The sequence below is a fragment of the Carcharhinus amblyrhynchos genome, chromosome 6, assembly GCF_965287045.1.
Source record: "Carcharhinus amblyrhynchos chromosome 6, sCarAmb.v2.hapA, whole genome shotgun sequence".
Taxonomy (NCBI): Eukaryota; Metazoa; Chordata; class Chondrichthyes; order Carcharhiniformes; family Carcharhinidae; genus Carcharhinus; species Carcharhinus amblyrhynchos.
In genome coordinates, this window is record NC_137329.1 from 20562846 (window position 1) to 20575364 (window position 12519).

General features: G+C 45.5%; 2 protein-coding genes across 6 annotated transcripts in view; one reads left to right on the plus strand and one right to left on the minus strand.

The window, feature by feature from the left end:
* Nucleotides 1-11864, minus strand: part of elp4 (elongator acetyltransferase complex subunit 4) — a 304366-nt gene extending 292502 nt beyond the window's left edge. For both annotated transcript variants that reach the window (XM_080189995.1, XM_080189994.1), the window contains exon 1: nucleotides 11692-11864. In XM_080189995.1, the coding sequence (XP_080046121.1) occupies nucleotides 11692-11827 (136 nt within the window). In that variant the 5' untranslated portion in view covers nucleotides 11828-11864. The remainder of the gene's footprint in view (nucleotides 1-11691) is intronic.
* Nucleotides 11865-12045: 181 nt separating this feature from the next.
* The window catches only part of immp1l (inner mitochondrial membrane peptidase subunit 1), a 137543-nt gene continuing 137069 nt past the window's right edge, over nucleotides 12046-12519 (plus strand). The window contains exon 1 of one of the 4 annotated variants that reach the window (XM_080190001.1): nucleotides 12046-12131. The gene's annotated coding sequence lies outside the window, so the exon portion shown is untranslated. The remainder of the gene's footprint in view (nucleotides 12132-12519) is intronic. The other 3 variants (XM_080189997.1, XM_080190000.1, XM_080189998.1) reach the window with 3 other exon arrangements.

Consider the following 12519-nt stretch of genomic DNA (forward strand, 5'->3'; position numbering starts at 1 on the left):
TATCCCTCAGATCAAAGTTTGTTTCTCTGGAAAATTATGAAGAGAAGCAAAATAAACTTAATGTCACTCTGAATAAATTGAATAACCATTTGGCAGAGAAAAAATAGCAATGTTCAATTTTCCAAGAGGAAACCAAGAGATACAAGAAAGACTGAAGAGCTGAAGAACCTGCTGAAAGAAAGGAGGAAGCATTGCAGTTTTCAAAAACCAAAATAAACGAGGAGGAGGAAGCCTGCTGGAGGTGAAGAACAAAATGACAGAAATAAGTTCAGGAAATGCAAATCCAGCACTGAAGATCAAAGAACTAGAAAGAAAAGCACTGGATGCTTCTAGCTTACTGAGAACAATTAAGTTGTTTAAAAATGACATGACTGGAATGAAAATCATGAACACAGCAAGTTAAGAAAAAGTTTAACAGTTGCAAGGAGTTATCACAAAATAGGAGTTCTCACAAATGTGTAAAGAATCTCAGAAATGGCTAGTAGAAGTAAAATTACAAAATGTGAGCTTGAAGAAATTCCTGATGAATCAGAACAGTTGGCTGAAGACAGAATCAACAATCAAAACTGATGAAATATTGGAACCTCATCATGAAATTCTTGAACTTCCATCCAACTACAGAACAAAAGAATCCTTACAGTGCAGATGGAGGCCATTCAGCCCATCAGCTCCGCACTAACTCTCTGAAGGAGTATCTTACCCAGGCCCACCAACACACCCTTCCCTCCCCCATCTGTAACCCTGCACATTTGCCGTATCTAATCCACCTAACCTACACATCTGTGGACACTAAAGGACAATTAAGCACGACCTATGCACCTAACTTGCACATCTTTGAAATGCAGGAGGAAACCCACAGAGACAAGGGGAGAACATGCAAACTCAAGTCATCCAAGAATGGAATTAAACCTGGATCCCTGTTTGAAGCCAGCAGCGCTAACTTCTGATGAAAAGGAAAAATGTAGAAACATAAAAAATACAAGGAGGAGGCCATTCAGCACTTTGAGCTTGCTCCATTTGTCATGATCATGGCTGATCATTCAACTCATTAGCCTGATCCTGCCTTTCCCCGTATACTTTGATCCACTTCACCTCAAGTGCTATATCTAACTATTTCTTGAAAACGTATAATGTTTTGGCATCAACTACTTCCTGTGGTAGCAAATTGCACAGGCTGATCATTCTCTAGATGAAGAAATTCATTCTCTGTTCTAAATAGTCTACCCTATACCCTCAGGCTGTGACCTCTGGTTCTGGACACCGTCATCATTGGAACATCCTTTTGCGGCTACCCTCTTTAGTCCGGTTAGAATTTTATAGATATTTATGAGACACCCCCCTCATTCTTCTGAATTCCATGAAAGATGAGATGTGCAATATGGAAGAGCAAATCCAGACTTTAAAAGCAGATAAGAAAAATTCGAAGAACCAGATCCAATGAGTGAATTAACTCTTAAGGAGCAGTCAGTGATCATGGAAGAAAAACTCTGAAAGGAACTGAATGCCCAGGTGAATTTTTAAAGATTCCATAAATAATTCAAACAAAAATAACTGAACTCAACAGAGTAGTGGCAGAGCCAAATGACAACATTAATAATAGAGGTCATAGAGATTTATCTTTGGCCCAACTTGTCCATGCTGCCTTTTCTTTTAAAACCACTAAGGTAATCCCAATTGCCTGAATTTGGCCTATATCCGTCTATACCCATCTTACCCACATAACTGTCTAAATGCTTTTTAAAGGACAAAATTGTACCCGCCTCTATTACTACCTCTGGCTTGTTTCAGACACTCACCACCCTCTGAAAAAATTGCTCCTCTGGACACTTGTGTATTTCTCCCCCTCACCTTGAACCTATAAGTGTGAAGTGGTTCATTTTGGCAGGTCAAATAGGATGGCAGAATATAACATTAACGGTAGGACTCTTTGCAGTGTGGAAGATCAGAAGGATCTTGGGGTCCGAGTTCAGAGGACGCTCAAAGCAGCTGCGCAGGTTGAAGCTGTGGTTAAGAAGGCATATGGTGTACCTCCTTCATCAGTCAAGGAATTGAGTTTAGGAGTCGAGAGATAATGTTGCAGCTATACAGAACCCTGGTCAGACCCCACTTGGAGAACTGTGCTTAGTTCTGGTCGCCTCATTACAGGAAGGATGTGGAAGCCATAGAAAGGGTGCAGAGGAGATTTACAAGGATGTGGCCTGGATTGAGGAGCATGCTTTATGAGGATAGGTTGAAGGAACTTGGCCTTTTCTCCTTGGAGACGAAGGACGAGGGGTGACCTGATAGAGGTATATAAAATGTTGAGAGGTATTGATTGAGTCAATAGTCAGAGGCTTTTTCCCAGGGCTGAAATGGTTGCCACAAAAGGTCACAGGTTTAAGGTGCTGGGGAATAGGTACAGAGGAGATGTCAGGGCTGAGTTTTTCACTCAGAGTGGTGGGTGCATGGAATGGGCTGCCGGCAACGGTGCTGAAGGCGGATTCGATAGGGTCTTTTAAGAGACTTTTAGATAAGTACGTGGAACTTAGTAAGATAGAGGGTTATAGGTAAGCATAGTCATCTCTAAGGTAGGGACATGTTCGGCACAGCTTTGTGGGCCGAAGGGCCTATATTGTGCTGTAGTTTTTCTACGTTTCAATGCCCTCTAGTTTTAGATTCCCCGACCATTGGAAAAAGGTATTGACTATCTATGCCCGTCATTACTTAATAGACCTCTAGATCACCCGTCAGCCTTCTACGCCCCAAAGAAAAAAGTCCCAGGCTATCCCGCGTCTCCTTATAACTCAAACCATCAAGTCCCAGTAACATCCTAGTAAATCTTTTCTGCACTCTTTCTAGTTTAATAATATCCTTTCTACAATAAAGTGGCTAGAACTGTACACAGTACTCCAAGCGTGGCCTTACCAATGTCTTATACAACTTCAACAAGACATCTCAACTCCTGTATTCAATGTTCTGATGAAACCAACCTTGCTGAATGCTTTCTTCATCACTCTGTCCACTTTCAAGAAGCTATGAACATGTACCCCTAGATCTCTTTGTTCTGTAACTCTCCCCAACGCTCTACCATTAACTGAGTAAGTCCTGCCCTGGTTCAGTCTACCAAAATGTATCACCTTGCATTTATCTAAATAAAACTCCATCTGCCATTCATCAGCCCACTGGCCCAATTGATCCAGATCTCGTTGCAATCAGAGATAACTTTCTTCACTATCCACTATGCCATAAGTTTGAAAAGAACCAGAAAATAAGAGAGTAAACAACTGTTCGGCTGAAATTGTGAACAAGTCAAAAGGAAGACACTGTGGCACAGTGGTTAGCATTGCTGCCTCACAGAACAGGGGCCCGGGTTTGATTCCTAGCTTGGATCACAGTCTAAATGGAGTTTGCACATTCTCTGTGTCTGTGTGCATTTCCTTTGGGTGCTCCAGTTTCCTCCCACAGTCCAAAGATGTGTGCATTAGGAGGACTGGCCATGCTAAATTGCCCCTTAATGTCAGGGGAACTAGCTAGGGTATATGCATCGTGTTTATGGAGATCTGGGAGATTGTGGTTGGTGCAGACGCGATGGGCCTCCTTCTGCACTGTAGGATTCTATAAAGGTTCCATTTTTAACATATCAACTTCCAGGAAGAGCATGGTGGATGTCATGGAAACAGAAAACCTGAATCCACTCTCGGAACAAACAGAGCGAACATACAGAACATAGAACATTACAGCGCAGTACAGGCCCTTCGGCCCTTGATGTTGCACCGACCAGTGGAACCAATCTAATGACCCGCTAACCTAAACTATTCCAATGTTATTCATATGCCTATCCACTGACTATTTGAACGCCCTTAAAGTTGGCGAGTCCACAACTGCTGCAGGCAGGGCATTCCACGCCCTTACTACCCTCGAGCCTACTCTGACATCCATCCTATAATTACCACCTCTCAATTTAAAGCTATGTCCCCTCGTGTTCGCCATCATCATCCAAGGAAAAAGACTCTCACTATCCACCCTATCTAACCCTCTGATCATCTTGTATGCCTCAATTAGGTCACCTCGTAACCTTCTTCTCTCTAACGAAAATAACCTCAAGTCCCTCAGCCTTTCCTCATAAGACCTTCCCACCATACCAGGCAACATCCTGGTAAACCTCCTCTGCACCCTTTCCAATGCTTCCACATCTTTCTTATAACGTGGCGACCAGAACTGTACGCAATACTCCAAGTGCGGCCGCACCAGAGTTTTGTACACTTGCAACATGATCTCACAGCTCCGAAATTCAATCCCTCTACCAATAAAACCTAACACACCGTACACCTTCTTAACAATCTTATCAGCCTGGGTGCCAACTTTCAGGGATCTATGCACATGTACACCAAGATCTCTCTGCTTGTCGACACTACCAAGAGTCCTTCCATTAGCCCTATATTCTGTACTCCTGTTACTCTTACCAAAGTGAATTACCTCACACTTTTCCACATTAAACTCCATTTGCCATCTCTCAGCCCAGCTCTGCAGCTTATCTATGTCCCTCTGCAAACTGTAACAGCCATCCTCACTGCCTACAACTCCTCCGACTTTGGCGTCGTCAGCAAACTTACTAACCCATCCTTCTACGCCCTCATCTAGGTCATTTATAAAAATGACAAACAGCAGTGGCCCCAAAACAGATCCCTGAGGCACACCACTAGTAACTGAACTCCAGGTTGAGTATTTCCGATCAATCACCACCCTCTGTCTTCTATCAGCTAGCCAATTCCTGATGCAAACTGCTAAATCACCCTCAGTCCCATGCATCTGCATTAGCCTACCATGGAGAACCTTATCAAACACTTTGCCAAAATCCATATACACCAGGTCAACTGCCTTACCCTTATCCACCTCTTTGGTCACCTTTTCAAAGAACTTGATAAGGTTTGTGAGGCACGACCTACCCTTCACAAAACCGTGTTGACTATCCCTAATCAATTTATTTCTCTCTAGATGATTATAAATCCTCCCTCTTATAATTCTTTCGAAAACTTTGCCCACAACAGAAGTAAGGCTCACTGGTCTATAATTCCCAGGATGGTCTCTACTCCCCTTCTTGAACAAGGGGACAACATTTGCTATCCTTCAGTCTTCTGGTACTATACCTGTAGCCAATGACGACATGAAGATCAAAGCCGAAGGCTCTGCAATCTCCTCCCTAATCTCCCACAGAATCCTAAGATAAATCCCATTCGGCCCAGGGGACTTGCCTATTTTCATACTCTCAAGAATTGCTAACACTTCCTCCTTATGTACCTCAATTCCGTTTAGTCTAAAAGCCTGTATCTCAGTATTCTCCTTGACTACATTGACTTTTTCCTGCGTGAATACTGACGAAAAATATTCATCTAGTGCCTCTGCTATCTCTTCAGGCTCCACGCACAACTTCCCACTACTGTCCCTGACTGGCCCTAATCTTGCCCTACCAATCTTTTATTCTTGACATACCTACAGAAAGCTTTGGGGTTCTCCTTGATACTACCTGCCAAAGTCTTCTCATGTCCTCTTCTAGCTCTTCTTAACTCTCTCTTTAGCCCCTTCCTGGCTAATTTGTAACTCTCCAGTGCCCTATCTGAGCCTTCACGTCTCATCTTTACATAAGCCTCCTTCTTCCACTTCACCAGAGATTCAACTTCCTTAGTACACCACAGTCCCCTCGCTCGACCACTTCCTCCCTGCCTGACAAGTACATATTTATCAAGGACTCGCAGTAGCTGTTCCTTGATCAAACTCCACATTTCAGTTGTTCCCATCCCCTGCAGTTTCCTGCTCCAACCTATGTATCCTAAATCTCGCCTAATAGCCTCATAATTACCTTCCCCCCAGCTATAACTTCTGCCCTTTGGTATATACCTGTCCCTTTCCACCACTAAGGTAAATGTAACCAAATTGTGGTCACTATCACCAAAGTGCTCACCTACCTCCAAGTCTAACACCTGGTCTGGTTCATTACCCAGTACCAAATCCAACGTAGCCTCACCTCTTGTTGGCCTATCTACATACTGTGTCAGGAAACCTTCCTGCATACATTGGACAAAAACTGACCCCTCTAACGTGCTTGAACTATAGCTTTTCCAATTGATATTTGTAAAGTTAAAGTCCCCCATAACAACTACCCTATTACTTTCGCTCCTATCCAGGATCATCTTTGCAATCCTTTCCTCTACATTTCTGGAACGTTTTGGAGGCCTATAAAAAAACTCCCAGCAGGGTGACCTCTCCTTTCCTGTTTCTAATCTCAGCCCATACTACCTCAATAGACAAGTCCACATCAAACGTCCTTTCTGCCACCGTAATATTGTCCTTGACTAACAATGCCACGCCTCCCCCTCTTCGACCACCTTCTCTGCTCTGACTGAAACATCTGAACCCCAGCCCTGCAACAACCATTCCTGTCCCTGCTCTATCCATGTCTCTGAAATGGCCACAACATCGAAGTCCCAGGCACCAATCCAGGCTGCAAGTTCATCCACCTTATTGCGTATGCTCCTTGCATTAAAGCATACACACCTCAAACCACCTTCCCGCCTGCCAATACACTGCTGCGACCTAGAAACCTTATCCATGACCTTCCTATTCTCATCCTCCTGTACACTAGAGCTACAATTCAGGTTCCCACCCCACCTCTGAATCAGTTTAACCCCCCCCCCCAACCGAATAGCATTGGCAAATTCCACCCCCCCCCCCCCACCCCACCCCACAAGATATTGGGACCCCTCTGGTTCAGGCGCAGACCATCCCTTTTGTAGAGGTCCCACCTATCTTAGAATGAGCCCCAATTGTCCAAGTATCTGAAATCCTCCCTCCTGTATCATCCCTTTAGCCACGAGTTCAAATGTTCTCTCTCTCTATTCTTCTCCACGTTATCCCATGGCACAGGTAACAAACCAGAGATAACAACACTGTTTTAGCCCTAAGCTTCCACCCTGAATTTCTGTCTTATATCCCCATCCCTTTTCCTACCTATGTCATGGGTGCCTTCATGAACCACGACTTGGGGCCGGTTTCCCTCCCCGTTAAGGATCTCGAACACTCAATCAGAGACATCACGGACCCTGGCACCTGGGAGGCAACATACCAACCGCGAGTCTCGCTTGTTCCCACAGACTCTCTTACCTGTCTCCTATCCTATGAAAGGAATGGGACAAGCCAATGGTTTCTGATCAAACAAGACAGACTGTTGACAAACAAAAACATAATACTAAAGAGTACAAGAAAACCCAGATGTTGAAACCTGCGCTACAATTACAACTCCAAACTAACCAATTCAGCCCGAAGCAACTGAAATTACCAGTCCACCCAATGGGAAATGAACAAATTCTCAAAATCAAAATCATGAATCTTCCAGACCACCTGAACACATTCAGAGACTTGAGAAGGGGAAGCAAGTGAAGAAAGATTGTTCTGTTCAAATGTTGGATTAAGACTTGTGGGGAAGTGTAGTATAAGATTGCTCCACACAGCAAGGGTTAAAGTGGCACTGGAGAACTGTACCATCCATGTGGTCAAGAAGGCGTATGGTGTACTAGCCTTCATTAATCGAGGGATTGAGTTTAAGAATCGGGAGATAATGCTGCAACTTTATACGGCCCTTGTCAGACCCCATTTGGAGTACCGTGCGCAGTTCTGGTCGCCTCACTACAAGGAGGATGTGGAAGCTATTGAAAGGGTACAGAGGAGATTTACAAGGATGTTGCCTGGATTGGATGGCATGCCTTATGAGGAGCAGTGGAGGATCTTTAAGGAGATCTTTCTTGGTGCTCAGCAGAAATTTATTCTGATGGTTAAAAAGGACCGCAGGAGGAGAGGTAATAAGCCGTGGATAACGAAGGAGGAAGCTAGGTCTTTTCTCCTTGGAGAGACGAAGGTTGAGAGGCGACCTGATAGAAGTTTATTAAATGTTGAGAGGTATAGATCGGGTGGATTCTCGGAGGCTATTTCCCAGGGCTGAAATGGTCGCTACGAGAGGACACAGGTTTAAGGTGCTGGGGAGTACGTACAGAGGAGATGTCAGGGGTAAGTTTTTCACTCAGAGGGTGGTGAGTGAGCGGAATCGGCTGCTGTCGGTGGTGGTGGAGGCGAACTCGTTGGGGTCTTTTAAGGGACTTCTGGATGAGTACATGGGATTTAATGGGATTGAGGGTTATAGATAGGCCTGGTAGGTAGGGATATGATCGGCGCAACTTGTGGGCCGAAGGGCCTGTTTGTGCTGTAGTGTTCTATGTTCTATAATATGATGTAGAATCACATGTCAGTAGACATGAGGCAGAACGGTGTAGGAAGAGCCTGATAGAAGTTGGCATAAGGAGAACACCTAGATAGGGTGATACTTTGAAGATATGTATATAATTGTATGTCAACAATAGACAATAATGTTCAACCACACAAGACTCCAAGATACCAGACAACATACTCTTGCCTCAGAGTCAGAAAATTATGAGTTCAAGTTCCATTCCAAGATTGGAACATAAAATCAAGGCTGACACTGCAGAACTGAGGGAGTGCTGCATTGTCAAAGTGCTTTCTTTTCAATGAGGCATCCAAAGGAAGACAATGGCAGAGTGGTAATATCATCACACGAGTAAAACAGAGACTTAGACTAATATTGGAAGGTAGGTCTGCTGAGGAGCAGATCTCTTTAAGGAGATCTTTCTTGGTGCTCAGCAGAAATTTATTCTGATGGTTAAAAAGGACCGCAGGAGGAGAGGTAATAAGCCGTGGATAACGAAGGAGGTGAAGGAAAGTGTTAAATGAAAAGCGGAGGCGTTTAGAGTAGCTAAGAGTAGTGGGCGAGAAGAGGATTGGGAGAGGTTTAAATGTCAACAAAGAATGACAAAGAAGTTGATAAAGAAGGATAGGAGGAACTATGAAGCTGGGCTAGCGCTTAATATAAAAAAGGATAGCAAGAGTTTTTATAAATATATAAAAAGGAAGAGGCTGGCTAGGGTGAACGTTGGACCCTTAGAGGATGAGAGGGGGGACTTAGTGGTAGGGGATGGGGAAATGGCTGAGGCCTTGAATAACTTTTTTGTTTCGGTCTTCACGGAGGAAGACGTGAATAATTTGCCGGGTGTTAGCGATGGAAAGGTGGTAGGACTGGAGGGTCTCAATGACATTATTGTTACTAGAGAGGCTCGACAGACTGGAGGGACTGATTGTGGATAAGTCACCAGGACCGGATGGAATGCATCCGAGGGTTCTGAAAGAAATGGCGGAGGTGATAGTGGATACCTTGGTGGTTATTTTCCAGAAGTTGCTGGATTCCGGGGAAGTGCCGGAAGATTGGAAAGCGGCTAATGTTACGCTGTTGTTTAAGAAGGGTGCCAGGCAAAAGGCAGGGAATTATAGGCAGGTTAATTTAATGTCTGTTGTAGGTAAAATGTTAGAATCCGTCATCAAGGAGGAAATAGCGAGGCATCTTGAGGGGAATTGCTTGATAGAGCAGACGCAGCACGGTTTCGTTAAGGGGAAGTCGTGTCTGACAAATTTATTGGAGTTCTATGAGGATGTGTCTAGGGCGGTGGATAGAGGAGAGCCGGTGGATATGGTCTTTCTTGATTTACAGAAGGCGTTTGACAAGGTACCTCACAAGAGGTTATTGCAGAAGGTCAGGGGACATGGAGTTGGGGGTAGGGTGTTAGCGTGGATAGAAGATTGGTTGTCAAATAGGAGACAGAGAGTGGGGGTTAATGGGTGCTATTCGGATTGGCGATTGGTGACTAGTGGAGTGCCCCAGGGGTCGGTGCTGGGGCCTCAGCTATTTACCATTTATATAAATGATCTGGAGGAGGGAACCAAGTGTATGGTGTCGAAATTTGCTGATGACACCAAGATTGGTTGAACGGCAAATTGCGCGGAGGGTGTGGAGAGTCTGCAGAAGGATCCAGATAGGCTGGGCGAATGGGCCAGGAAATGGCAAATGGAATTTAATGTTGGCAAGTGCGAGGTGGTCCACTTTGGTAGGAATAATGGTCGGAAGGACTATTACTTACAGGGCGAAAAACTGCAACAGGCGACGGTGCAGAGGGACCTCGGGGTCCTTGTGCATGAGTCGCAAAAACCCAGCCTGCAGGTGCAGCAGGTGGTTAGGAAGGCGAATGGGACACTGGCCTTCATAGCGAGGGGGATTGAATATAAAAGTAGGGAGGTCTTGCTGCAGCTGTATAGGGCATTGGTGAGGCCGCAGCTGGAGTACTGTGTGCAGTTTTGGGCGCCGCACTTACGCAAGGATATTTTGGCCTTGGAGGGAGTGCAGTGGAGGTTTACTAGGCTGATACCGGAGTTGAGGGGGTTGAGCTACGAGGAGAGGCTGAATAAACTAGGCTTGTACTTGTTAGAGTTTAGAAGAATGAGGGGAGATCTCATTGAGACGTATAAGATGATGAATGGGATGGATAGGATAAAGGTGGAGAGGCTCTTCCCGCTCAGAAAGGACAGTAGGACTAGGGGGCACAGCCTCAAGATAAAGGGGGGGCGGTTTAGAACAGAGTTGAGGAGGAACTTCTTCATTCAAAGGGTGCTGAATCTCTGGAATTCTCTGCCCGTTGAGGTGTGGAGGCTGCCTCGCTAAATATTTTTAAGACGCGGTTTGATGGGTTTTTGAAAAGTGAGAGGATTAAGAGTTATGGGGAGAGGGCGGGAATGTGGAACTGAGACACGACAGATCAGCCACGATCTTATTGAATGGCGGGGAAGGCTCGAAGGGCTGGATGGCCTACTCCTGTTCCTATTTCTTATGTTCTTATGCTGGGGAACGGGTTAAAATTTCACCATGGCAGCTGGTGAAATTTAAATTCAATTAGTCGAAAAGTCTGAAATTCAGGATAATAATAGTAATCACTCATAAAAACGCATTAGATCAACTGATGTCCTGTAGGGAAGAAAATCTGCCATCTTTACTGGTCTGACCTACATGTGATTCCTAACATCTCTCTGAAATGGCTACGCAAGGCACTTAATTGTAGCCAGTAGTGGATGGGCACAATGTCCTCTCAGCCGACACAAACAATTTGTTAGCACTTTTGCAACAGGCTGAGGAAGTTATATTCAAGTTAATATTTTTTCCTTAAAATAAAGGCTTATTTTAACATTATCCCATTGGTTTATGGGAGTCTGCTGAGCACCAAATTGGTTGCTGCCCACCCTATTAGAGTTGTTATTCAGCTGGCCTGCACTACACTACACTTTCTGTACTTACCTGTTGACACACTTGATTACTACGAGTATCAGCCTACTATTACTCCGCCTATATATTCTGTGCCTCTCTCCATTTCACCTGACGAAGAAGCATCGCTCCAAAAGCCTGTGAATTCAAATAAACCTGTTGGACTATAACCTGGTGTCCTCTCATCATATCCACCCCAGTCCAACACCAGCATCTCCACATACTAGACAATGACTACACTTCAAAGAACTTGAGACGTCTGGTGGCAACGAAAGGTGCTTCAAATATTGAATCCAGAATTCCGAGAGCTTTGACAGCCCTCCTTGGCAGAATTAAGATGGGCCGAATGGCCTGGTTCGGTTGTGCTGTGAGTGAGGTTGCTCAGCCTCTGTCCACCAGGTGGGAGGGGAGGGGAGGGGAGGGGAAGGGGGAGGTGAAGAGATTCTGGTGTTTACGATCACCCTCCATCATGTCTTTGCTTGTGGGCCGGAGCCCGGCGCACTGACCTATGATGTAGTCGAGGGACGGCACCCCGGTGGAGAGTAGCAGCTGCCCGTTGCGCAGCGACGGCCGAGTCCCGGGCGCTGCCGCCCGTTGGCTCCGCGCCCTCCGCTGGAAACTCGTGCCCGCGCGCGCCGCCATCTTCCCAACGGCCGTTGGCTGCAGCGCACAGCACCACGGCCAGGAGACGGTCATTAGGACCCAGAGGAGGGGGGGGAGGGGGCGAGGTGACCATCCAATCAACAGAGCCCGCTGAAGCCTCATCCAATAAGAGACGACATTACAAACCAGCGTGGGCAGCAACACATGAAAGCCTATTTCCGATTGGTTTCTACTCCTCCCCTCCCTCCCACCGGCGTGATGCGTTGCCAACGATGTCTTTGCGAGAACGTACGGTTGACATGTTCTTAAAGCGATGAGTTTATCTTCCGATTAGGAAGGAAAGGTACAGATTTGTACTTACATTAGTAGCTGACGTTATTGCTTTACACGCCATTATTTTTCGTGAGAGTTTAGATGTTAATTATTAAAGTTTGCCAAACGGTTACCAACTCAGCTGAGGCGGTTTGACCAAATGCGCACGCGCCGTATTCCAGTTACTCCTGGCGCTCTCTCCACAGGAAACTACAAAACCCAGAGTGTACCTGAGAGTGCACAGGACATGGTTTGAAATTTATTTATTAGTGTCACAAATCATTAACACTGCAATGAAGTTATGGTGAAAGTCCCCTAGTTGCCACACTCCGGCGTCTGTTCAGGCACACTGAGGGAGAATTTAGCATATCCACTGCACCCAACCAAGCGCGTCTTTTGGACTGCGGGAGGAAACCGGA